Source organism: Chionomys nivalis, chromosome 2, assembly GCF_950005125.1.
Source record: "Chionomys nivalis chromosome 2, mChiNiv1.1, whole genome shotgun sequence".
Taxonomy (NCBI): Eukaryota; Metazoa; Chordata; class Mammalia; order Rodentia; family Cricetidae; genus Chionomys; species Chionomys nivalis.
In genome coordinates this window covers 126023177-126051001 of record NC_080087.1, presented here as the reverse complement: position 1 = coordinate 126051001, position 27825 = coordinate 126023177, and the positions used below count along the sequence as shown (strand labels likewise).

Below are 27825 nucleotides of genomic sequence, written 5' to 3'. Positions count from 1 at the left end.
CTTAGGTTTGGTCTTGTCATGTTGTCCCAAATTCCCTGGATGTTTTGTGTTAAGAATTTGTTGGATTTAATGTTTTTTTTTTGACCAATGAATCAAATTCCTTTATAGTATCTTCAACACCTGAGATTCTCTCTTCCATCTCTTGTATTCTGTTAGTTATGCTTGCCTCTGTAGTTCATATTCATTTACCCAGATTCATATCCAGAATTACCTTGGTTTGTGTTTTCTTTTTGCCTCTGTTTCTGCTAGTCTTGAACTTTTTGCTTCACCTGTTTGTTTTTTCTTGGTTTTCTTGGCTTTTTGGGGGGGGGGGGATTTATTAATTTCTTCCAATTTTTTCTTTTTCTTTTTCTCCATTTCTTTTTTTTAAATTTATTTATTTATTTATTTATCTATTTATTTATTAAAGATTTCTGCCTCCTCCCCGCCACCGCCTCCCATTTCCCTCCCCCTCCCCCATTATCGGAGTTTTTCATTTTCTCTTTAAATGTTTCCATCATGTCCATAAAGTTACATTTAAAGTTGTTTTCTTCTGCTTCTTCTGGGTTAAGATTATCAAGTCTTCTTCTTGTTTGACCACTGGGTTCTGGTGTTATGTTGCTTTTTATGTTGTTGGATGAATTCTTGCATTGGTGCCTACCCATCTCTTCCTTCAAATGAGGCTGTTAGAGTCTTTGCATCTTGGTTCAATCCTTGTAGTGGCTGTCTTTGTCTTGAAATTGTTCTTGGTCTGGTCTGTGCTGTCAATGTACATGTCTCAGGGAGCCACTGAGGTCTCTCTAAGCTTGCTCTCTTGATTTTCTCTCTTGGTTTACTCTCTTGGTGCTCTCTCTTGGTCCCCTTAGTGTTGTAGCCACCTCTTGCCCCTCCCTCAGTAACATAGCAAGCTGTGTTTCAGAGTTCTGCTAAGGTTTCAGGAGGGTAGGTGAGTATGGAAATAGGCTAGGGCTAGTAGCTTGAGGGGTACTGTGGATGGGGTTTGGTATTGGGGTAGCCTACCTGCAGGAAGCTGTCCTACTGTGGGGTTAGAGAAGTCAAGGCAGTTGGGAGAGGGCCTCAGAATTTCGTTTCACTATGGAGGTCTTAGAGAGTGGAGTGTCTTACCATATAGCTGTTCACTCATCTCTTGTTCCCTTCAGTATTGTAGCAAGCTCTATTTCAGAGTTCTACCTAAGTTGCAGGAGGATAGGTGAGTTTGGGGGCGGGATGAAGTTAGTAGCTTGCAGGGTCTGGTGGATAGGGGTGGGTATTCCATGAACTTTAATTTTAAAACTTCTGAAAAGATTGTTTATTTTTATTGTTAAATATCAGCTTATGATACTTATAAAGAAATGGCAGTACAACATCCCAGTTGTATTTTAAATTAAAAGAAAAGTATATTAACGTTATGTGGAGAGTTCTTCAGCCACAGGCAAAAAAACTCAATAGTCATTCTCATGCTAGACCAAGGCTTTGACCCATGTTTGCCTGCTAACCCATAAAAAATGGTCAGAGAAAAGGAAGAAATTGTTTTATGTTTTGTTTAAACATTTTAGATAAATGTATTTTTTATTGTTTGGTGTTCAATACCAAACTCTAAAAGTGTAAATGGCAAGCGCATGAATGAGGAAACGGTCACCTCAAAGCAAAGAATATGTTTATTTTCTCTCTAGCTGTGAAACATGACTGCCATAGAGCAATTGTCAGCTATGCTAATCAAAAGGAAAGTTTTGCTGACTTTAATAAGAATGTCTTCAGTCCATATAATCCACTGTGCCTGTAGCATTTTCTAGAGCTCCCTGTCAGTGCTGGCCACTGCCTCAGTACAAATGAAAATTTCCTATCCTACTTAAAATAAAAAGAAGCTCACTATTAAAAACCAAATACCTTTACTATTTTGAAATTTCTTTTTGTAATTTGACTAAAATATAATTACATCACTTTTTGTGGTTTTTTTCCTCCCTCCCACCTCCTGTGTGCAACACCTCCTCCCTTCCCTTCCAAACCAAAGCCTCACTTCTTTAGCCATTTTTGCTATGTATGCAAACAAAGGAATAAACACACACATGTAATTTGCTGTTTCTATCCAGTGTTGTTTGCATGAACATGTTTCTAGGGATGCTCCTTGGTATGGGATAGCCAAACACAAGGACTGTCCCTGGGGGAGAATTTCAGCAGTTGCTAACTGCCTATAGCTCTTCATCTAAGGTTGAGTCTGTCGAGACTTTCCCATTGACACTGGTATGTCAACTGTTATTAGAATTGTCCATGTCTTGTTTAGACAGTCATGTTGTGGAGATTGATAGATGCCACTCCGTTTTACACAAGCATACTTTCTGGTCCTCTGGCTCTTAGAATCTCTCTTTCCCCTCTTCCATAATGTTTCCTGAATCTTGGGTATGGACATTGTGTTGCTGATATATAAACTAAGGCTAGGCACCAACCTGCTACTTGTTCTCCACATTTTGACTAGTTGTGGCTTCCTGTGATCATTTCCTGCAACTTTGAAATGCTTCCTCGAAGTAGAGTGAGATCTACACTTATAGTGGGGATAAAGATTGGTATGTAGAATGCAGTTAGGATCCATGCTAGTTTAGGAAAGTGGCAGTAGATATATTTTCCTACTCTATTCATAGCTTGACTTTATTCACCCATTCATCCAATTTTACTTATTTACAGTGGGGTGTTTTCTGAGCACCCTAACTAACCAAGCATGATGCTAAAAGCACACAGAAAAGATGTGTCTCCATGATGAAACACAGGCTGAGGCAGAGGCCATTATGAGTCAGTGGGTGAAAGCTACCAAGGGAATACAAAGAATATTCAAGGTCAACTCACATAAAGATGTGAGTGTAGTTTCATAGCTGATATTTCACCCCATACCCCAGAAAAGCTAGTTGCTCCTGATCATTGGCAAGCACCGTTTCCTTAAACTGGATTTAGTGTCCACTTTTTGAAAGCCACAGCTTTGAAAACATTTGCTAATAACTTCAATGGAAAAATTAAAAGATTCATCATCAATTACTCAGTACCTTAAAAATCTCACTTTAATGATATAGCACAAAAAACCCTGCCTCATTCTTCATCTTCTTGAAGAATTTAATCAGAGTTACATGGGTCAATGACAATACTTTTCTCCTTATTGTGTTCTTTTTTTCTGCGTGTGTGTTTCTATTTTTTTATTTTATATTAATTAATTTATTTAATTATTAAAGATTTCTGCCTCTTCCCCGCCACCACCTCCATTCCCTCCCCCTCCCCCAATCAAGTCTTCCTCCCTCCTCAGCCCAAAGAGCAAGCAGGTTTCTCTGCCCTGTGAGAGGTCCAAGGACCACCCACCTCCATCCAGGTCTATTAAGGGTCTTAACACATCTAGACAGTTTGCATTTTGAAGTCTCCCTTTTCATACAGTGTAACACATAACCTTGAACACAACTCAGGCTAAAAAGGAATGTGCTATTTTGGTAAATTAATCAGAAGCACTCTAGAAGATCTAATTTAAAAAGTACACATTAGCTGTTTATCTCATAGTATGAATTTCTAATCAATCAAAGTAAATAATTGAGTAGACTCAAATATTATGATGAAGCCTAGCCATTTAAGTGTATAACTAAAGCAAACAAACTTCAATTAAACACACACCTCTCATAATAAAATATATATGTACAAATATATGTATTTATAAACACACACACACATATATATATATATAAATGTACACATGGTTCAAAGAAAAACATGAATGATTTTTTTAAACAACTTGTCTTGTTTTTTTGAAAACAGTGGCAACAAGTTGGCTACTTCAAGTGGTGATTCCACAGTTAAATTATGGGACCTTTCAAAAGGCGAATGCATGCTGACCTTCGAAGGACACAACCACGCAGTATGGTCCTGCACATGGCACTCTAGTGGTGACTTTGTGGCCTCTGCCTCACTGGATATGACGAGTAAAATCTGGGATGTCAATAGGTAAGAACTACTTTTAAATATTATTGATCTATATTGATATACATTTGCATTAATAAAGTGTGTTGTTTTCCTCAGTGCTGCCACTGGGAAACATTACAAGAAACTGTTCATTGCTAAGATTACAGAGAATGGTATAAATAATCTTTATGAAATCCATTTCTAACTCTGCTGATCTTTGCTGATATAAAAATTCCTTTCTAGCCGGGCAGTGGTGGCGCACGCCTTTAATCCCAGCACTCGGGAGGCAGAGGCAGGCGGATCTCTGTGAGTTCGAGGCCAGCCTGGTCTACAAAGGGAGTTCCAGGACAGGCTCCAAAGCTACAGAGAAACCCTGTCTCGAAAAACCAAAAAAAAAAAAAAAAAAAAAAAAATTCCTTTCTGGGTGTTGAGAACAAGATCAAGCCTGTGTTAAAAGATTAGGGCTGTGTCAACTGGAAGCCATTTATTAGAAGTGGATAGAAATGAATATTTATTTTAAGTAGCAATTTTTCTCTGCTTAGCACAGGGTTGCTGTATCTCTGCATGGTGGAAGGTTTTTGGTAGTCGTGAATATTATGGAAATGGCTTATGCTCAATTTTTATTGATATGTTGGTATGTTTTTCCAAACCAATATTTTTTAGTAACTCACAAAATGTAAGATATTCCAGATGTGAGAGTTTTATAATTATCTTAATTCAAAATAGAAACCCATATCATTTGCAATACCAATAACAGCGTTATAATATGTTAAATAGACAAGTGAGTTGCAGAAAGAGCATATTAGGATATCATAAAATATCTTAAGTTTTTCAGCTTAGGGATTATCTGCCAGGCTTTGAGCCTTGTTTGTTGTTGAAACTATGTCCAGGTTCCAAATTGTGGGTGATGCCTCCTGGAATGTTAGGCACATTATTTTATTATTATATCCAATATAGCTTATTTTAGAAGAGAATTATGGAGCCACCATAAAGACTGAGACTTAGAATTAAGTCTTAGATATGCATTTGGTCCCTTAAAAACTGCCCTCCATAGTTTTCTGAGTTATGAGTGGCATCTCGAGAACAGAGGACAATTGGGTGGCTTAAGACTGTTATCAAGATTCATGGGAAGCTTCGGTCAAAGGTTATTTTAAGTTCCACATATAAATGATTTCCTAAGGCTGTACTCAGCTCCTTTCTCTCCATGCTGTGCTTGTTTCCTTGATGCAACCACAGGCTCTGGAAACGTTGCTAACTGATATGTCCACCTATACCCAGAGCCAGTGCATGAAGCAGATTGTGAGTCTCATGATGGAGAGGCCTTCCTTCTTACTATCCCTTTCACCATCACACACCTGCTGTCTTTACCCCAACAATACTGTTCTCATCACAGCAGCAGAATCCACTGACAAGTTTCTTTCTACTGCAGCAGCCTCACTGGGACACCATACAGAGAGGAAGACCTCAGCTAGCAGATATTGCTTCTCCGTGGTCTGTGTTCCCTGTCTTCTCAGAATATAACTGCTAGGCAGAGAAAGCCCGTCACCAGCATAGAAATGCTATCTCCTCTGAGGAATGACTTTGGCCACTTCAACTGTGGGAACCTACTTCTTCAATTCTGGGGTTTTGGTGAATGCTACACAGTTCAGCATCATTTCTACCATATTTCCTTTGTCATTCTGGTGTTTAGGTTGATGAGTCTTCCCTGATGGAGTTTGTCTCTTCCTTAGCACTCTTTTTTTCTCATTACTTAGCAAACAACTTACATAATTTTCAGTCCTATCTGGTAATCTTTGATCATTAAGGTAATGGTAGCAGCTTCTGGCCCATATTAGACCCTGACAGATTCAAACATAGGAAGATAAATAACATAATCCATCTGAGATTATGCCTATCCTGTGGTAAGAAAATATGGCTCTGAGTGATGCATTTCTACCCACTTCTTTCTAAACAGGGGCAGTCGTTTTCTTAGTGGGGCATAATTTTCTGTAATAATCAACTTGATGCAAAATTCCAATTATGTTATGTTTCTATTGGAATTTCAGTACAACTATCTAACTTTATTTTTTATCAAGTTTGACTTAAAGACTGTAGTGAATTCAAAATATATCTTCAAATCTGTTAACCATTCAGAATGTGCAAACCCAGATATGATTAGAAAACTGATTCCCAATGAACCCCACTCTTGTTAGAACAATTTCAAACACTGTGATTTGACAACCTTCCCTTTGACTCTGACATAAACACTGTCATCTCATTGATGTCCAGTAGATACTGACTTAGCAGATCAAAATTGCTCTTGATTAATGTCAAAATCCTCTAATTTAAATGGTCTATCAATACCAGGATCTCAATCAAATGCATCACCAATGGCAAAAACTGATACTGACTTTGAAGATGAAATATTGCCCACAGGGACAAGTGAAGGGAGACAGTGATTACTTCTGAGGGGCAGTTGATAGGTCTTTCAGAGATATAATCAAAACATCAAGTTCGACTTTGTAATTACCCAGGGATCAGAGTAATATAGATAGATCATGTCTAAACTATGAGAGTCTTGCTTTAAAGACCCACAGGTTGCTTGAAATGGCTTAGTGACTTCAGGGGAGAGGTTACTTTTCTTGGTAATTTGGATGTTGACAGAAGCTGTGTTTTGTTGTATTTCTTAGTCTTCTATGAATGTCGTGTGGTTCTTAGGGACAGAATATTTTGAACTGATATATGCCGTTGTCTTACTTTGCTGTTTGGGAAGAATAACCAATGTAAATTTCCAAATAAAACTTAATATTTGCTAAACAACATTAAGATTTTTCAATAACTATCAATGGTACTGAGTATTTTTAAAGCATCACTCTATAGAAGTTCATTAGCACATTTTGGTGGTCTTCTCAAGGATTACACATATGAATGGATAGATGTATGTGTTTCAGTTAGAAATTATTATTTCCTACTTCAATTTTAAAGTATGTCCTTTATTATCAATCACTAAGCACTCATTCACACTTGAAACACACATATACACATACACACATGGACATATGTGCACAAGTACATAATATTCACACACAATACATGCACACATGACGCACTCACGTGTGCACACACACAAACACACATGAACAGACATACACATTGCAGACTCATATGCACAATTTATCCTGAACACAGAGTGTTTTGCATGTGACTATTTATTTACACAAATGAATGAAGGTTGACTTCCCATGCAGTGTGGAGAGCAGGGGTTTTCATCTTCCATATCCATACTCAAGTTGTGTTACAATTTGCTATCTTATCCTACACAAATCTATGAAGTGATTAAAATTGGGTAGGGGTATTAAAAATGATCTCAGTCACCTCTACAAATAATTTATGTTTTTTTTTCCTGAGGAATTTACACAAAGCACTAATGAATAAGTGTTCAGGAGATTACTTAACAGTATTGGGCTGTTATGACATAAGAAGTCTTTCAGGCTCAATCACTGTCCTCAGTGAGATTATAAAGCATTTCATGTTGTAGGGATTTGAAAGCAATCATAGAATTTGCAATGTATCTGCTCTCTGTGTTAGTGCATCAGGTATTCTGGGAGAGTCCTGGCTATTTTGCTCCAAGGTAACTGTATTTGGCTAAGTAGCCTCATCAAATTGTCACCTCGGTGCTTGGAAGGCAGACCGTGCGCCTGTTCCACTTGTAGCTGGAAGGAAAGGGGTTAGAAACAGCCAAAATGTTGCTGAGTGTAGCTGCTTCAGCTCCTTCAACAAGATAGCACAAGGGCAGGAATTCAGACATTCATATAAAGAATAGAAAGGGACAGGGGGACTTGTAAAATTCAACAGTTTCTCCCTCCCAAATGATGGGAAGTAAATGTAATGGCCTTAATTCTCTGAGTATTGTTTCAGATGTCCTTGAAATTCTGTGGAGAAGGAAAACAAAGCAGCAAGTTTAGGAATCACATTCAAGTTGTGGATTTCACTGTATTTTATTACTACGTGAAACAAAGTCAGAACACATGCAAGCATGCGAACAAAACCAAAACAAACCCTAAAACAGCAAATCAAACAAGAAAACTGGAGTGGGAAAAGCATTCGTCTTGTGAGCATGCCATGGCTCATGTAGGTGAGCATGCCACGGCTCATGTAGGTGAGCATGCCATGGCTCGTGTAGGGAACTTTCCTCGGTGCCTTGGAGAAATTCCTTGGTTTGATTTGTAGAACTTTAATACAATCCAAAACACAGATGGTTTGTGCTTCCCACTCTGTTTCTCTCTGTTGCCATTTGTACAGCTGCTAGCCCTTCCTTGCCCCATCATAGTGCATTCAGTCTGTGGTAGAAACATACAGCAGAAACTGTTTTCCCTAGTTGACCAGCCTAAGTAACCACTCTGACCTCATTGGACAGCTTTAGTACCATCCACAGACCATGGATTACAGAATACACACAGTGGCTGATTGTGATTTGAGGTGGTCTCCACTTTTAGGCTGGGAAAACATCAGCAAATACTTTGTATATGGCGAAAAATGTGGTACTGTGTTTTGTTAGACAGAAAGGTAGTGGAGATGTTACTTGTTTTGTTTTGTTTTTTTCTTCTTTCACATCCATTAGAAACTCCACCATCTGAGTGTTGTCTCTCAGCTTTGCTATTTTGCAAGTGTGGCTGCACCAGTAACCTCTATATAGCACAAGAACAGGTAAACTGGTAGGCACCCTTTCCCTTTTAGATCTGTAGAATATCCAATGGCCACACTGGCCAGCTGTTTTTCTTTTTAAAAAGGAGAGTGCAACGCTCTACCTGCTTGGATGGCAAACTCAGGAAGAGGGGAGAAGCTAAGTTATTACTGTCGTTTTATCCCAACCTCTTTGCTGGGGTACTTGCTCCTACTGGTCCAATACATACCTCCTTTGAATATTTTCTAGATGTATTCTCCCTCATGACTTACTTTTAAGGCAGCAGGGACAAATCTTGCAGTATTTACCATCGTTTAGTTGGGGTTGCTTTGTGAAAGTTCTGTGCTGGCAGTCAAACCCTCTTTCCTCATGTTATGTCAATATATGTTTCAATACATATATGCCAGAGCCTATGAAATAGTAATTATCAGCAGATATACCTATAAGTATATTAATTCCTTTGCATAGATTATAATGCTGTAAGAGTGGTTGTAAATTGTTTAAAAAGTATAGTTATTATTCATGTGAACTATGATTTAATAATAAGGAATTAAAAAACACTGAGATTTAAAGTTTATGTAGCCATAACTTTATTCATGGGAGGATTTTGAAGAGTCAGTTTTAATGAATTTAGTTAGATATTAAAATATAAATAACATCTTCCATATGGATAGTGCTCTAGTTTCCTTTCTTCCTTTCTTTATTAAATATGTGTTTTCCTTACTTAAAATGTTTTATACGTGTGTATATGCACAGACATAATTATCTACATGTACAGTATATGCAAACATGCACCTGTGGATGTAGTCAGGCTGTTGGGTCACTGGCAATTATGATCCGTCTAATAGAGGCAAAGAGCAGTAAGTACACTTAGATACTGAGCTATCTCTCCAACTTCGCGATTATTATTTGCTTATAGATCCAACAAACTAGCAGTTACGCCCTTATCTAATGTAGTATTCCAATCACTACAACAGTGTAATGGATTGAATACGACTGTCCCCATGAATTCTTAGTCACCAGGAAGTGGAACTTGTTGAGAAGGTTTAGAAGTGTGACCTTGTTGCAGTAAGCCTGGCCTTGTTGGAGGAAGGGTGAATGTTGAGGTATCAAACGCCAGTGTGAAAACCTGTCTCTCTCTTCCTGTCTCTTGCTTGGCCTTGTTGGAGGAAGGGTGAATGTTGAGGTATCAAACGCCAGTGTGAAAACCTGTCTCTCTCTTCCTGTCTCTTGCTTGTGCTTCAGAGCTCTTAACTACTTCTCCAGTGCCATGTCTGCCTGCTGTCATGCTCCCCATCATGATGATCATAGACTAACCCCTGAAACCCCTGAAGCAAGGCCCCAATTAAATGTTTCTCCTCCATGTTGCCTTGATCAATGTGTCTCTTCACAGAAATAGAGCAGAGACTAAGTAGAAAAAAATAGATGATATTGTATTGGAAAGAAGGAAATATACCAAATGTTAGAGATGAAGGAAAGCATGGGAGATGATCAGACATTTTGGTCATGGGAAATGATTATATTTTCAAGGGGTAATCCTTACTGTAAAGCTGACTGATATTTGGAAAGACTCGATAAACTGAGACTAGTCAAGCTCTTCTGATTTTTTTCTATGGTGATGTCAAAAAATTCATGTGACTATTGAAAGGCAAGTGTGACAGCAGTAAGTTTAACAGACAGGTAAGACCCTTGTGTGTATGTGCATATTACAAAAGGCCTCACAACCCATCTAATGTTTTTTAGCATCATTTTCAATTAAATGGAAGACACCTGGTGGTTTTAAGCACAAAGTTCGATCTGTTTTATATATTAATATATGGCTATGGTGACTTGTGAAATTAGAGTCTGGAGAAGAGGGATAAAAACACAGAAGTGGAAACACCTGTTAAAAATGCACTGCCAAATCCAGGAAATAGATGGAAAAGGCTTGATCCAAGCTGGGGCCAGTGACCGTAGTAAGAACTCCTTGTATCCTGGGTAAATACAAAGAGAAAGCCAACAGCAGTCTTTCAACTATTATTATTGTGAGAGACAGAAAACAAATGACATATTACATATTTTGATGACTGAAAATCAAAAGGTTCATTCTCTTTATGCTGGCACATTTTGAAACTAAGTATAAGGGGGGAATGCCCTCTGATTTGCTTCTCTAACATTTCTAGGAAGAGAATTGAATGTTCCTTCTGTCCACTGGCATCGCTTCCTACTGAATTTAATAATTCATCAGTCAAACAAAATCTTGAGTCGGATGAGAGGAGAGAAACAGAGGAATTACTTAAAAGTAGGAAAAAGAAATGTGAAACATTAAGAATCTGGTCCAGTGAGTTATTTCTTGATAGTGAAATGTAGTATTCATTTCTTTTGGACAAATAATGTACTAAATTGAACTTCAAAATGAGAGAAAATTCTTAATTTCAGAACAACATTTCTTTATTAAAAAGTAATAAAACTGGGGCTTGATATTTATAATATAAAATATTCCATTAGTATACTTCATGTTTATTATGACTCACTCACAATGTTGCCTGTGCTGGTAAAAAAGGACATATTGTACAATATTAGTGATTTCAAGACATAATAATGTAGGAAGAAGTATTAAGACTCAAGGGCACAGATTATTTATGCATTAGTACTTTTGTTGTGAGGGTCTCCAATCTGCCTTGTTATACTTGAAAAAGCACCCAGGGCATATATTAACTGATTGCTAAAGTAATACTTAAGGCATCATTATGCTATATTAAAAGAAATGGTTAGGTACCTCTTGTGATTAATAATACGTCCTGTTCTACCAAATAATGATTTGGTTTTTCTGTTTGCAAATGAATAGTGCCTTCTTGGAATATGGGTCTGAAGAGTTATCTAAATGTGGAGCATAAACAGAACATGAAAATATTTTGACTTTAATTTCTTTCTCCAAAAGAGAACACATAGAATGATTGAAAAAATATCTTTTGTTATAAGGAAAAATATTAAAGCCAAGGTTCATACTTTATTTAGAAAGTTTTAGTATTATTAAAAAATTTAGCAGTTTTTTCATAACTAATATGGCTTTGTCTGAATTTGTGAAGAACGCCTACAGCAAATGCCCATTGCAATAAACTTGATGCAAAAGTTCTTTTATATCAGTATGAATGAATCAATAAGAGGATATATTTCATGAGTTCTTTGAAATTTAATCCTTTACACAATATTTCATATAAATGAGCTGTATATTTCCAATGTAACTTCTATTAAATGACATGCACTTTCTCCTTGTTATCTTATATGCCAAATAAACTAGATATTAAAAAGAATTTGTGTGAATAAATTATCCCTTTACACAACCATATTATTTAATATAAATGAGTTGTATAGTTCATATGTAACATATTAAATGAGATGTACTTTCTCCTTGTTATCCTATATACCAAATGAACTAGATATTAAAAAGAATTTGTGTGAATAAATGAGATTAAAGATATCCTAAGTTAGTAAAATATTTCATATTATATTTTTACTTTATTACTACCAATCAAAACAAATAATATTTTAAATCAAATATACCATTCTTATTAAAAGTTGGCTTAAGAAGAAATTTTATTTTCCTCATTGCTAATGAATAAAAATATTTAATATATTTCTTCACTAGTATCTTCCGATGTGAAGTTATAGTAGTCACAGATAGCATAATTTAAAAGATAAGAATCACATTTTTAATGGTTTAAGTTTACATATGCATATGAAAATTTGAGTTGCATAATTTTATTATCTATTCTTATTACTTTAAATGAAGTAATATTAAACACTCAAATTAATTTAAAAATGATCTATAAATATTTTTCTATTTTAAATAGATGATAAAAATTAATTTTTACTTCTTTATAATTTGTCTGAGCTCCAAAGCACAAAAAGTTTAAAACCATTCACCCAGTAAACAAGCACTAAGTGTTACAATATCTCACAAATGCCGCCTAAGGATTTTTAAAGCAATTCTCATAAAAAATAAATGCTAATATTCAATTCAATTGTTGATGGATTGAGTTTGATGTCCATATCCATCAAATCAAAATGTAAGAAATAAATTGTTGTACAAATAGGAAGAATTAATCTTTTGGAAAGAATGGATACTCCTTCATGGATGTCTTCATTGTTTGTTATGGAAGTTCTCTTTGTGTCACGGTGAATGTAAATACTTGGAGCACTAGGAAACATCATGTAACAAGTGCTTAAATTATGTTACTTCACATTGCCTGACATGGGTTGTGAAAATCTCAACTTCTACAAAAATGCAGAGCTTAGTAACCTTTCCGTGGTGAAAAGGAGAATTCAAAAAAGTGAAAAGGAGAATTCAAAAAAGCTTGGTCATCCAGCCACCAAGAAAACAACGCCCAGTGGAAACAATACCTCTAGCAGAGTTTTCCCTTTGAGAAAAGTCATCTATGCAGATTTCCCCTATATTTTCTTGTGTTGTTTACCAGACTACATTATATAAGTTCTAAAAACTTCTTTTATAGGTATTTATTCTTCATTAAATAATTTAACATGTGTCCCCTGTGCTTCTATCCCTAGATACTCTATGTCCATACTCCTGGAGCTCAGATTACATTCAGAACTTACTGTCAAGTATTTTACATGACTCTAATATTACACAGCTCAGCACAGTATCTTGTATCCACGCTATACACATTATTAGACAAACTCCAACTCTGTCACTGATCTGAAGCTCAAGTTCTTGTCTCTGTATCAGAAAGGAAGACCAAACAGAGTAAGGTTTCCTGCATTGGTAGTGAGCCTGCTTCCCCTAGCTCCTGCAAAAATCACGCAAGCTCAGGAGCACACACCAGTGAGGCGGACAATTAAAATGCCAGACTTTCCTATCTTTCTGTACATTGCTTTCTTCATTGGAGATTCACTTTCACCAGCTACTGGACACTTAACACATAAACATCCAACTAAATGTCTTCACACAAGGATGGGTTTTCCTGTGATCTCACTATGGTTTGTGATAATGAGTTGACTTTTTATTTTGATTGAGAAAGAAATTGTTGAACTTTATAATAGCATGTTACCAAAAATCAATCTAAAACACACCAGAAATACCAGTTAGACATAACTATGCCACATGAGCTGTGGCCTAGTCATTTATGATTAAAGTATTTTCCCTGTGTAAAACAAAGGGAATATCTAAATTATGTAGTTTCTTACATAGGCAGGTGAGCTCAGAGATCTTAAGATTTATATTTTTATTTATTAAAAATAATACTGTTAATGTGGAAGATGCAGGATGAATTAAGCATGGGTGCTTGTATGTTATTACCTTAGCATATGTCTAAGTAACACTTCTAACCCATAAATTCAAAACTTACTGTTAACAATTAATGGGGATCTATTTGTTTATCTGTCTGCCTGCCTGCCTGCCTTTCTATCTGTCTATCTATTTGTCTGTCTGTCTGTCTGTCTATGAGGCCATATCTATTCAAACAACCACAGTATCTAAATATGCATTTATTTTCATAAGTGCTTCAGTGTGTGTACTTGGGTTTGCAAATGTGTGGAGGACAGAAGTTAGTGCCAGGAGTCAGCCTCACTTATTCTACACTCTGATTTTTTGAGAGGAAGTCTCTCACTGAACCTCCAGATCACTGTGTCAGCTGAGCAGGTAGCCCCGTCTCCTCCCATCTCTCCATCCCCAGTGCTGGGATTATAGGTGTAGACATTCACAGCGCTTCTATGTGGGTGCTAGGAATCAGGACTTAGACTTTAAGCTTGCACAACAAGCTCTTGTCAATGGAACCATCTTGAAGCACACATATATATAGATATAGATATATAGATATAAAACATTTTAATATAGAAACCTTATATAAAAGTTATTAATATCATGAAAAAGTAAACATTTAAAATTATTTTTCTGATTTACTTCTCCCAGATAGCTGACAAATTTATAATAACATCTAATGAGTTCTATCTTAGAGGTGACCTATAATTTATTTCATTGCCTACTTTCTAGTTACGTGACAAATTAAATATACTTTTTAGAAAACTGTTGTTACCAATATTTTAAAAATAAATGGAAGTTTACTATTTTACATATATGAATTAATGTATCAAAGGCATATGAAAACAGCAATAATAAATTATGTCTGTAGTCCCAAAATGCTATGTGCTTAATATAACTCATATAAATATTCTTTTATTTAACAAATTTGTGCTGTTTATATGTGCAATCACACTTTGTTCTTGCTTTAATTTTCTAGTAAGTCACTTCTAGACTCACCTTAGAATATAGGGGATAGTGACATTTCTTAACAGCAATTTGTCTCTTCGTTATCTTTTTTATCGTAGTTTTCATTATCTCCATTCACGTATCTTCCTCCACAAACTAAACTCTTAGCTCCCAAACAGAAGCAGACCTTCTTCCTCCTTCTAAAATAACATTAGGATTAATCCCATTAAGCTAATAGCCCTGTTTACCTGGGTCACCACAAACATGCCAGCCATTGTATTCTAGAAATTGTCCATATATATTCACCAGTCAAACTTCACCTCTCATTCACCGCTGATTGTCTTTTCACTGAAGGCTTTGGAACACAATGCCTCTCATCAGCAAAACGTTCTCTATCCCCAACCTCTTCAATGAACTATTTATCTTCTTGTTTAAGCTGGTACTCCCTGGAGGATATTGATTCCCTTTTCTAATGGAACCTGTAACTCCCTCCCTTTAATCCTACTCAAGAGACTTATAGTTTATAATGAATAATAAGCATGTTAACTGAGATACATATCATTTATTTTGGAAGTTTTATAGATCTATTTTGTGGTGTGTGTATGTGTGCATTAAATTTGTTCTTGGAATACTAACACAGACCTCATCCTTCTGAACCTGGAGGGTTTCTGACATGTATGATGCCCCTAGCCTGAGCAGGACTTCAACTGTAACTGGGAAACCAGTAAATGTTCATTGGAATAATATATAGACTGATGATTTATTTTCACTCTTTGATCTTTAGTGTTGCTTATATACCACATTTTCTTCTCCATTGTATTGGTTTAATAAAAAGCATCGCTGGAGAAACCTTAGGCTTATGTGTACAGACCTCCTCGGCAAATTTTAGATATATTTATTAATTTTTACTGCTTTTTATTTTTAACTTATTTAATATATTAAGTTGAAATGGACCCACTTTCTCAATGGTAATTACATAATTTTGCATTTCATCAAATCTAGGAAATGAACATTAGTAGAATATTATTAAGTAAAGCAGATATGAGATATGTTAATTGAATTTCACCAGGTGCTTTGCTTTTTGTCTCTCTCTCTTTCTCTCTCTCTCTCTCTTTCTCTCTCTCTTTCTGTGTGTGTGTGTGTGTGTGTGTGTGTGTGTGTATGTATGTATGTAGGTAGGTAATTTCAATAGTCAGATTATGCAGGTGCACCACCATTAAATTCTGCATGTTTTCTTCAAGCCCTGCTTTCCCCTGCCTAGCCCTTGGGAACCACTGAAATACTGGCCTTCTCTATAATAGCAAATCCAATATCATATAGCTAGAATCACACATGTTATCACCAATAAGAAACAGCTTTTCATTTTTCAAAAATTTGGCACTATAACCCAGAAATTCATTCAACTGTTAACGCATAGTTATGGTGAATAGTTCATTCTTATTTCTTGCTGAATAATAATTACTGTATGCACAGTCCACATTTGTTTTGCTCATTCAACCCTTGAAGGACATCTGGTTAGATTCTGGTTTGGGGATTTTATAAATAAAACTTCAGTGAACATTTATGGGCAGGTTTTTGTGCAAATCTATGCCATCATTTTTCTGTACTATGGTAAATGTATATTTAATGTTGCAAAAAAGTTTCATATTTTTTCCCACTGTAACTATTTATGTTCTCATGGTCATGAGGTAGGTACTCAGCATCCTTGCCATCTTTCATTACTATCAATGAGTGTTTACTGCAATTGTTTTTATAGATATATAGTGGTATCTTGTCATGATATTAATTAGAATTTTTCTGATGGCTGATGTTAGTAAATATACTTTTGCATATTTACTTTGTTTGGTTTACCTTCCTTATGAAATATCCACACAAATTTAGGTCCTTTTTCTGACTGAATTCTCTTATTCCAAATATCAAATAAGTTTTAAAATCATATCATATGATCCCAACTTCCACATTTTTCCTTATTTATTTATGTTTTGCTAATTATGTTGAGTGCTTTAGTTTCATTATTGTGAAAGCCCTACTTTTTCCTTTGCCAGACAATCTTTAGTTTGTTTTACTTGTAATCAGTAAACTTCATGTTCCTACCTTATTTATTTCTACATATTAGCATCCTGCTCATTGTTAATGGTCATTCATGATGTCCTCTATTCATTCATGATGACCCCAGATTCTTTTCCAGAGATTTACCTATACTCTCTCCCAAAACTGTGTGTTGAAGACTCAACTATCCTGGCTACTTTTAATTTCTGACGGCCACACTTTTCTTTCCTCTTAAATACTCGTACTGGAGTGAAATTGTGAGTTTGAGTGTCTAAGACTTAACCACACACAAAAATGCCCTCTTCCCACACGTCATCAAAACCTTTCAAATCAAAACAAACAAAAAAGGCAGTAAGAAAGCAAATAAATTTCATTTTTTCATGAAGGTCATATTAGTGTGACATTATTTATTACATTGTGAATATTAAATTATTTTAAAAGCCCCCCTTTCTCTAAATTTTTCTCCCGCGTGTTTGTCTGTCTCTGCCCTTTTGCCCCTTTGGTAATTTGATGCAGCTGCTTCACCAGTGCCTAAGGCACACACATCTTTTTTGTTGTGCTTTTTCGAATAATTTGTTCTATGTCATAAAGCATTCCTGTTTCTGCTCTAGTTGCTGTTCTCTTTATTGTTTCTCTGCCACATCATAGTAACTGTTTTCTCTCCCTTTAAACTAACTGAAATTCCTAATAGTTAAATATGAGTTATAATAGCTCAGCCTCTGTCTCATTACTTCCCTTAGCATTTAATCTTAAATCTTTACTCTGTTTCAAACAAATCGTTATTTCAGATATCTTTTCTTGTGAATTTCTTTGCATATAGCTAAATTGCACACCATATAACATTATATATCTCCTGGTGCCTGAACTCAAAGGAATGATTTCATACAATTCTTTTGATCCATTATCTTCTGCCATAGAGTCCCTATGACTTTGTCTTCACATATCTGTGTTGAATGTGAACTTAAGAAATCTGAATACTTTTGAAAAACTCTTTTCAGATGATTTACTAACATAATATTTATAATATAGAGCAACAAAAATGTTCACAGTGGATGAAAATAGTGTCTGCATTTGCTTATGTCTAGGGGGCAAGGGTGCCAGTCAGCCATGAGATTTCTCTCTGATGTGCAATTTCCCCTCATCCAGTGCTGCAAATCTTTAATGAATTAAAAACATCTTGTCAAAATAATCACAACTTTTCACTTTCAAATATGTATTTGGTTGAACCATGAGAACATCTTCCTTCACCTTGTTCATCAAAGCATATAAGTTGCAACAAAGAATCGAGAGATTATGCTTGCTCGCTGCAAATTTAACTCCAAATACTCCTGCCAGGCTCATGTGTGCCCTGTATTTTGATTACATAATGAAGCATATGAAATCGGGTTTTAGTCTGACAAAGTTGATTCATAGAGAAACATGTGCAGAGACTCCAGTGATCCTGCAAACAGGTGAGGTTGTGAAGCAGTGGACTCAGGGTATTTCCTAAACCAACATTAATTAAAATGACTTCTTTATTCCCACATAGCAAATCTTTGTTGTATAAGTATGCTTAGCTGAGTACAAACATGTTCGTGCAAATGTACCTGTCATTCAGATGGCACAAAAGTATAGGCTGTCGGATGAGGAGTGTCGAGGCTTCTTACACTGCATACATCTATACTTAGGCGACATGGACTGACACGCATTTCTTATTCATGAGTTCTGCTGCATGAGGAAGCCTTGCCTGAATCTTAAACTGTTATGGGATATGAATATATTCTAGCTTAGAATTAGGTAAACTGATCATAGCTTATCAGAGAGAAGTGAGCAGAAGAGCCACTGCCTGCCTAGCATGCTTTTCATGTGGGTGCTGACTCCCTTGGGGTGTTCCAATATTTATAAGTTCACCTTTATTCTCCTACACTCCTCAGAGATTTGTGGTGAAATCATATAATTCCAAGCCTCCTCGTTCCTCTTCCAGTTTTTAGGTTTCCAGTTATTAGGTCTCTGTGTCTGGAGGGGCACACATGCATTGGAGAATCATTGCCTCCTTGAGACTATCTTCACCTTCATTCTCTTTTCACTATAGTGAATATACAGTCCACAGAGCCCTTCAGCAGTGGTTTGTCCCTTAGAGGGCATCTACTGGTCATTTGGATGGTTAATGTCTGTAACTTCCTGACCTGATGCTTGAAATAGACTATTCTGAAGGGTACTTCTTTTGTTTAAAGAATAATTGTTTCTTATTTCACCACTGACATGATTTTCTTTAGAAAGCTTTTGGAGCTGGATCCGGGTGGTGGTGCATGCCTTTATTTCCAGTAGTCAGGAAACAGAAGCAGATGGATCTCTGTGAGTTTGAGGCCAGCCTGTTCTACAAGAGCAAGTTCCAGGACAGGCTCCAAATCTACAGAGAAACCCTGTCTTGAAAACCCAAAGAAGAAAAAAGAAAGAAAGCTTTTGGAATGGTTTGGCTAATAATTTCAAAACATTTTTATTTTAATAATGAAGATTTTTTAAGTATTACTCTGAAACTTAAATCGTCAAGTCAATAGATGTCAAATTATTCAACTGAAAATTCAGGATTTTTAATCTGAGGATGGCTTATAGATTCTGAACAGGTAATAATATCGAGGGAAATTTTAGTGTAAAATGTACTTTGCTGTATTTTTAAAAACTATGATATTTAAATTTTGGCTACTGTGTTGACACAAAATAGGCATTTAATAAAAACACAAATTGTAATGAAGTGAATTTTAAGTGAATTTTAATTTAAAATGTAGAAGAAATAAGACAAGGTAGGTGAACTCAAGATCACATTCATAGCACGTCTCTTTACAATGGAGTAGCATTTATAATTACAATTAGAACACAGAATGGGACATTATATCTCTGCTTCTTAATTTAAATTGCTATTCTAAAGGCACAGGCATGCAAACCACAGAAATTATTAATAAGAAGAAAACAGAGCCTGAATTAGACTTTCTACTCTTAATTTGATTTATGTAAGTACTCTTCTTTACCAGAAAGGAATTAAACCAGTCCTAAAGGATAAATAAAATATGGCAAAATTTAAGTTAAAATTGGAGAAGAAAACAAAGGGAAAATACAGAGGAAACAAAATAGAAACTGGGATATATCAAAGTATATGCTGAATGTGTTGCTATATAAAAATGTGTTCTGTACTAAAGCATCTTTATTGTTGATCTACACATTGAAATTTAAGCTTTTAAGCTTTCAAATAACCAAGCAAAGGCAATAGTCTTTATTTGTATGAAAAAGGACGTTTGCGATGTATCCAAACTAGTACGAAAAACAAATATGATAAATTAAAAGACAATTTTAAATGGAATTGATCATCAGAGAGAAAAACTTCTCAAACGTAGCCTCATAATGAACCTGGGAGGCAGAGACAAGAGAACCACTCAAAGTGGAAGTACTAAATGGTCAGCATAGAAAGTTCTGGGAGGTGGGTGGTCCTTGGACCTCCCACAGGGCAGAGAAACCTGCTTGCTCTTTGAGCTGAGGAGGAAGGAAGACTTGATTGGGGGAGGGGGAGGGAATGGGAGGTGGTGGTGGGGAAGAGGCAGAAATCTTTAATAATTAAATAAATTAATTAATAAAAAAAATAAAACGCAAGACAATTAAAAAAAAAAGTTCTGGGAGATTCTAGACTGTGGTATTTAGACCATATCCTTACATCCTACAATGAGTATAATCAAGCTATAATTAGCCCTTGCCGTGACTTTGAAGACAACTGTTTGATATGTCTTGGAACTCATTCTAACTGTGTTAAACTACTCATTGGAGACGGAGTAGAGTGGACTAGCAACGACAATAGAAACAGTAGCTGCTTACAGAGAGATACAGATAGAAGACTGTGGGTAGAACGAGTTGTGACTTTACTTCCAATTGGATAACTTAAGTATGCTTTAAAAACCACAAGTTTCTGTCACTAGATGTCCTAAATTTCCCATAACTCTATTGTATTAAAACAAAAATATCCTGGAGAAATAGACACCTAATTTGGAAGAGAAAATATACTGAACACTGGAAATAATAGGAAAGCTCAGTTATTTCCTGTTAATAAAGAAGTACACAGAAAAATACCACATATGTGAAAAGGGTCAATTAGCCAAAGAAGGTGAATATAAAGAATTTTTAAAAATTTGATAGTACTACAAACAGTAAAGATAGATTTGTTAAATGTGGATAATTTTAAATACAAGTTACTTGCCTGCAAAAATATTATTTCTGAATATTTAAAGCTATAAAAGATGAGATAAAATACTGAAAACTGAAAGAAAAATGAAAATCTAATAATACCAAAGATAGTTATTTTAAAATGTGGTAAAGGACATATAGACAAAGTGAAAATTCTTATGGGAGAAAAGTTATATATAAGAAATAATACACAAAAAGGATATCCCAGAATTAATGAAATATTTAGGTTTTTGAATACAAATCTATGCATGAAGAATTAACAAAGGGAAATTTAAAAAAATCTAATACACAGACATACATATTGGCATATTCTACTAAAATGTATAATTTAAAAAAGGAAAACGCCATGAAACTAACTTGTCTAATAAAGTGTTGTCAGAATCTACTCTGTGACATATTAACAGGGAGTTAGGTTCAAGTAAAAGATTTTAGAAAAAAATACAAAAGTTTTAGAATAATTCAAAAATTTCGTCTACAGATAAACTAATGCTAAATTTAAAATATATCTCTGAAGTAATAATGATCATTCATTATGGTTCATGAGATTAATCAAAATAGAGAAAAAATTATGAGGAAATTGGATGAGTATAGTGTTGTGTGAATTACAGAAAACATTAGAAATGTCTGTTTAAATTCTGTGAGAGGTATGGGTTTATATAATAAAAAGTAGTATAATATAGCTATATATATATATATATATATATATATATATATCGCCCAAACTACATTTAAGGTGGACAATTAATATGTTTAACATTCCACAGAGTTGTACAGCCATTGTCTCAATCAGAATATGAAATTTTTTTGCGTTATAGAGAAGTCCCTGGGGCAAGAGAGTTGACTCAGTGGCTACGAGCACTGGCTTCTCTTCTAGAGAACCCGGGTTTGATTCTCAGCACCGTCATGGAGGCTCACAACTGTCTGAAGGCCTGGTCCCAGGAGATCTAATGCTGTCTTTTGGTCTCCTTGGGCATTGATTGCTCACAAACATGCAAGTGAAACACCATACACACACAAACTTTAAAAAAATAAAACATGATAAAAAGCTCATTTCTCCTACTTATGAGTGTGCAACAAGTAAGGATGTACGTGCTATATATGTGGTCTCAGCTCTTACAAACATTTATGTTAATGGAATTCACACCATCTGACTTCTGTTTCAATTTTTCCTTTTATCATAATATATTTACCCATAAGACACTGGTGAATTCTGAGATGTTTTCCTATTTTGACTAGTATGAAGTACATGACAATAGACAGGTATATGTGTTGACATATGGTTTATTATTAAATACACAGATAGGAATAGAGTTTCTGGGTCATTTAATAAGGCTGTACTTAACATTTAGTATAATTAGCAAGTGAATTTCCAGATATCATTTTCATTCCCACCAGCATAGTATGAAGAATTCCCACTCTTCCCTCACTCTTGTCAATGCTTGTTGTTACCCAATTTTTTTTTCAAGACAGGGTTTCTCTGTGGTTTTGGAGCCTGTCCTGAAACTAGCTCTTGTAGACCAGGCTGGTCTCGAACTCACAGAGATCCACCTGCCTCTGCCTCCCAAGTGTTGGGATTAAAGGCGTGCGCCACCACCGCCCGGCATTGTTACCCAATTTTAAAAATGTGTTCATCTCATAGTCATCTTTCTTAGCAGTTATGGAATTATCTTACATTTGTGGTTTTGATTTTCATGTCCCTTATATAAATGTTAAGTATTTTTCATGTTTATTATTCATTTTCATATCTTCCTTCAGTAAATAAAGTTCTATTGAGATCCATTACCTATTTAAAATTCTGTTATTGACATAGTTGTAGGACTATATTTATGTATCATATATATTAGAGGAAAATTATTTTGAAATATTTTCTTCCATTTTGTAACTGTCCACATTTTTTTTCCAGAATTGGTCTTAATTCTTTAAACTTCGCTAACAAGTATCAATGAATTCCTCTCGGCCTCATTCTTTTCTGTGAATTATGACATTTCCAAACAGAAATGACCAGATATTGGAGCTTAGAGAGAATATAAGCCACTGGAAAGACACAATTCAAAGGAGTCCTTAATTTTTTTCTAAGAAAGAAATGGGATCAGGAGATAGTTAATAATTTTCTTAGTTTCCACCAGAAGGGAGACTCTGTTAGGATGAAAATTGAATGGATGGGAGTGTTTCCACCCTAAATCTGTACATTAAAACCCTCACACTGAAGTAACTTTATTTAGAAATGGAGACTTTAAATAGATGAATAAGTTTTAATGACTATAAATAAAGTCTTATCAGTAGGATTTGTGTCCATAAAAGGAAGGGGCAGTGTCTGTGCACTCGGAAGGTGAGCATGCTAGGATATGACATAAGAGGAAGGTATAGTATCTGTGCACATGGAGGGTGAGCATGCTAAAATATGAAGATGATAGCACATGAGGCAGGAGGAGAGATCTTGGGAGAGACTAGCACTGACACACGTGGATCTTAGTCTCTCATCTCCTGAAATGCTGGTTAATGTATCCAGTCCAGAGGAGTTAGCTTTGGCCTATTAGCCACAAGTCAATTAATATTTTCATCTTCCTCTTGGGTAAGTTTCAGAAGTTGTCTTTCTGAAAAAGAAAGTCGTCTTTCAGTTATGAGTGTATCTCCACCACAGACTACAGTCAAAGCGTGTCCTTAGGCACTATTCTGACATGGAGTGCTAGTGCTACTGAGTTCGATGTTGATGTATCCACAGTATGGCATCCAGAGAAAGGAAGGTGCAGTTCACCAAACCATGGCTAAAGAGGCCTGAGATCGTGCTGATGTAGGAATGACAATGCAGGATGAAGCTAGAACAAGAGGAGCAGAGATACCCAACCAGAATTCTGTGGTCATTTTCCAGTGTCAGATAATATTCAGAATCTTCTCAATTCATTTGAGTGTAAAGATGTATGACCCACAGTTATTCATAACTACTATGGTAAATAGTGTCTGAGCAGTATATTTTTACTACATTAAACAAGACCGTCAGAGGCTCAAAGGACCTAACCCTGTCTTCTCACTGCAAAAATGTGGCTAAGCCTTTCCTAATTGAGTGCTGCTGGTGACCATACAGAACGAAACTATGAGAATGAATCGTCTCTGCAGGCTATTTTATGTCATTTCCTTTTAATTGAGGTAAAATGAAGCAATGTGGCATTAATATTTTCTTTTGGACTTAATCTGATTGGAAGTCTGTTGTTAACGCATATATCTGCCTATTAATTGCTTCCAACTTGAAGAACAAAAGAAATTTTCTAAATTTTCTTATGTAAGATTTAATCTTGACATCCTTTTAGTCTTGATAAATGAAAACTTTTTGATAGGCTGTTTTTTTTTCTAAATTTAGTACATTGATTTTGTCATGTACAGACTTTCAATGTTTCAGATCCAAAGTCAGCTGTTAATATTTGAGGATTTGTTAATATTATCAGTGTGATGCTACAGTTATTTCTAAGACTATTGATCTGGGTGTGAATCTTTGATTTTCACCCCCAAGTTATTTGAGCTTCTTGAATGAAGAAGTTACATTTTCGATGTTTAAAGACATAGTCTCTTTTACAATTCTGGATTACTGCTTTAGGATATTTCCAGTGTATAGATGTTGATGGGAATAATGTCTCATATTTCTTCACTGCTGTTTTCACCTTTTTAAAATGTATTTTAATTTTATACTTTTAGCTCCTTTATCAAAAGTCAGGTGTTCATAGGTTTGTGGGTTAAAGTCAGGGTCTTCTATTCGATTCCATTGGTCGACTTCTCTGTTTTTATGCCAGTACCAAGCGGTTTTCAATACTGTAGCTCTGTAATAGAGTTTGAAGTCAGGGATGGTAATGCCTCCAGACAATCCTTTATTGTATAAGATTGTTTTGGCTATCCTGGGTTTTTTGTTTTTCCATATAAAGTTGATTATTGTCTTTTCCAGATCTCTGAAGAATTTTGATGGGATTTTAGTGAGGATTACGTTGAATGTATAGATTGCTTTTGGTAGAATTGCCATTTTTACTATGTTGATCCTCCTTTTGGAAAGCAGTGTGGCGGTTTCTCAGGAAAGTCGGAATCAACCTACCCCTGGACCCAGCAATACCACTCTTGGGAAAATACCCAAGAAATGCCCTATCATACGACAAAAGTATATGCTCAACTATGTTCATAGCAGCATTGTTTGTAATAGCCAGAACGTGGTAACAACCTAGATGCCCTTCAATGGAAGAATGGATGAAGAAAGTATGGAATATATACATATTAGAGTACTACTCAGCAGTAAAAAACAATGACATCCTGAATTTTGCATGCAAATGGACAGAAATAGAAAACACTATCCTGAGTGAGGTAAGCCAGACCCAAAAAGAGGAACATGGAATACACTCACTCGTATTTGGTTTCTAGCCATAAATAAAGGACATTGAGCCTATAATTCGTGATTCAAGAGAAGCTAAATAAGAAGGTGAACCCAAAGAAAAACATATAGGCATCCTCCTGAATATTAGCCTTCTTCAGGTGATGAAAGGAGACAGAGACAGAGATCCACATTGGAACACCAGACTGAAATCTCAAGGTCCAAATCAGGAGCAGAAGGAGAGAGAGCACGAGCAAGGAACTCAGGACCGCGAGGGGTGCACCCACGCACTGAGGCAATGGGGATGTTCTATCAGGAACTCACCAAGGCCAGCTCGCCTGGGTCTGAAAAAGCATGGGATAAAACTGGACTCGCTGAACATAGCAGACAATGAGGACTACTGAGAACTCAAGAACAACGGCAATGGGTTTTTGATCCTACTGCACATATTGGCTTTGTGGGAGCCTAGGCAGTTTGGATGCTCACCTTCCTAGACCTGGATGGAGATGGGTGGTCCTTGGACTTCCCACAGGGCAGGGAACCCTAATTGCTCTTCGGGCTAAGGAGGGAGGGGGCCTTAACCGGGGGAGGGTGAGGGAAATGGGAGGCGGTGGCGCGGAGGAGGCAGAAATCTTTAATAAATAAATAAATAAATTTTAAAAAATCATAAAAAAATTATGGAAAAAATAAAAAAAGCATTTTAATTATTTTCTTCAAGTTGCATACTCTGCATTTCCTCAAGTTTGTTGTTTCTTTCTTCAGACAACTTAAAAACTCTTGTTATACTCTTCCAGTGCATATTTTTTATCTAAATTACAGTATGTAAGAATCTGAAATTGCCTTTGCTTCTTCTCACCAAGTCTGTCTTATTACTGACATCTTTACTGGCATCAGATCTTGCTTTAGTTATTGAAAACACTCTTTACTTTTAAAAACTCATTTATAATCTGTCCTTTGAAACCCTCGTTTAGTAAGTGCAGTATCCTGACCCCTCAGGGTTCGCACTGCTTCTGTATCTGCTTGATTTCTTTGTGTGCCCTAAATCCTTTTTTCGATAAATTGGACATTTGCAATGATAAAATGTAAACTGGGCAATGATTCCCCTCCTCCCCCCTGAGGTTTATAGTTCAATTGTGTATTTGTTCAGTGACTTTATCGATGATTAAGCACAGTCAGTTTTGCCTGCACTGTGCAGATTTGAAGTGTCTCAGCAGAGGATGCAGTCCTGCAGATGTGAATAACCAGTCATGCGGTTCTTTCAGCTTCAATTTTATATCTATCTCTTTACCTCTTTTTTCTCTCATAGTCTATGTGTATTTCCTGGTATCACACTCAGCTATTAACATTAAAAGGTGGCTGACTGATGTATTATTTTGGAGAATGTCTCAGGTCAGAAATTGTCCCACTGTTTACTCTAGTTCATACTTGAGTCTCTTTGTCATGTCCTCCTTTGTGCAATCTCTTGGCCTTGCTCCTTCCCCAAGTGTTATTTTTGTTTTTAGCATCATTTTATTTGTATCTCTTCCCTATGTATTTTACTTTTATTACCTCTGGACTGCAAGTCTTGGCCTAACTGCTTACTAGATCCACCTACCCCACCATTTTCTACAAGCTTGTTAAGCCTGAATTGTATTCATGCTTTCATCTATATATAATCAAACCCCTTGGATAGAGCCATAGAGGCTTTCTGTATTTATGGGCTGTATTGCTCCTTGAGTAGAATGTTTGTCCAGAGAACAGTTGCTTCTTGCTTATAGTAACATACCTATTGGTTGAATACAGTGCATATTAATGATGGCACTAGTCTCCTCTTAGGGTATATGCATGTTAAGAAGGAGCTGGACCAATATTGTCTGTGTCCCAGCATTTTAACTATTGAATTTGGAGTATAATTTCTACCCAACAGTGAAAGCTTTGACCTTCCTAGCCTTTAAGAAGTTGGAGCTCTGGGCCAGGATATGGAAGGGCATGGAAAATCATCTTGTTAACATTTGAGTAGAGTAGGTTTCTATCATAGTTATCCTGAGTATTTTAGAATCAAATTTTAACACAAACACTGTAGCATCTCACTTTTCTTAATTAAATTCAATATATTTTCTTAAATAAACTGTTACTCATTCAGGTCTCTTCTCTTGTACAACTTCCAGTGACTCTAAATGGTTTAGCTTATGCTTTTGTAATTCTCATCACTTAAGATTGGTTTACTTGGGAGAGAGTGGGGATTCCTCACAATACTTCCCATTCTGGCAACATTTTTCTCTCAAATTTATTTTATATCATATTATACAATATAGTAACTTAAAACATAAACATGCATATATTTTTACATACTTGAAGACACATTTGTACCCACCTCCACGAGCATACAGGCATGATGCTGCTCTCAGTCAAACTACTGACATCGTTTATAAGTATCTGGGTTATCAAATGGCAAATAACTGTAGATAAAGG

General features: G+C 35.9%; 1 protein-coding gene across 1 annotated transcript in view; it reads left to right on the top strand.

The window, feature by feature from the left end:
* Positions 1-27825, top strand: part of Spag16 (sperm associated antigen 16) — a 931645-nt gene that overhangs the window by 486915 nt on the left and 416905 nt on the right. Inside the window, exon 13 of the mRNA XM_057761301.1 lies at positions 3763-3948. Coding sequence (XP_057617284.1) covers positions 3763-3948 — 186 coding nt within the window. The remainder of the gene's footprint in view (positions 1-3762; positions 3949-27825) is intronic.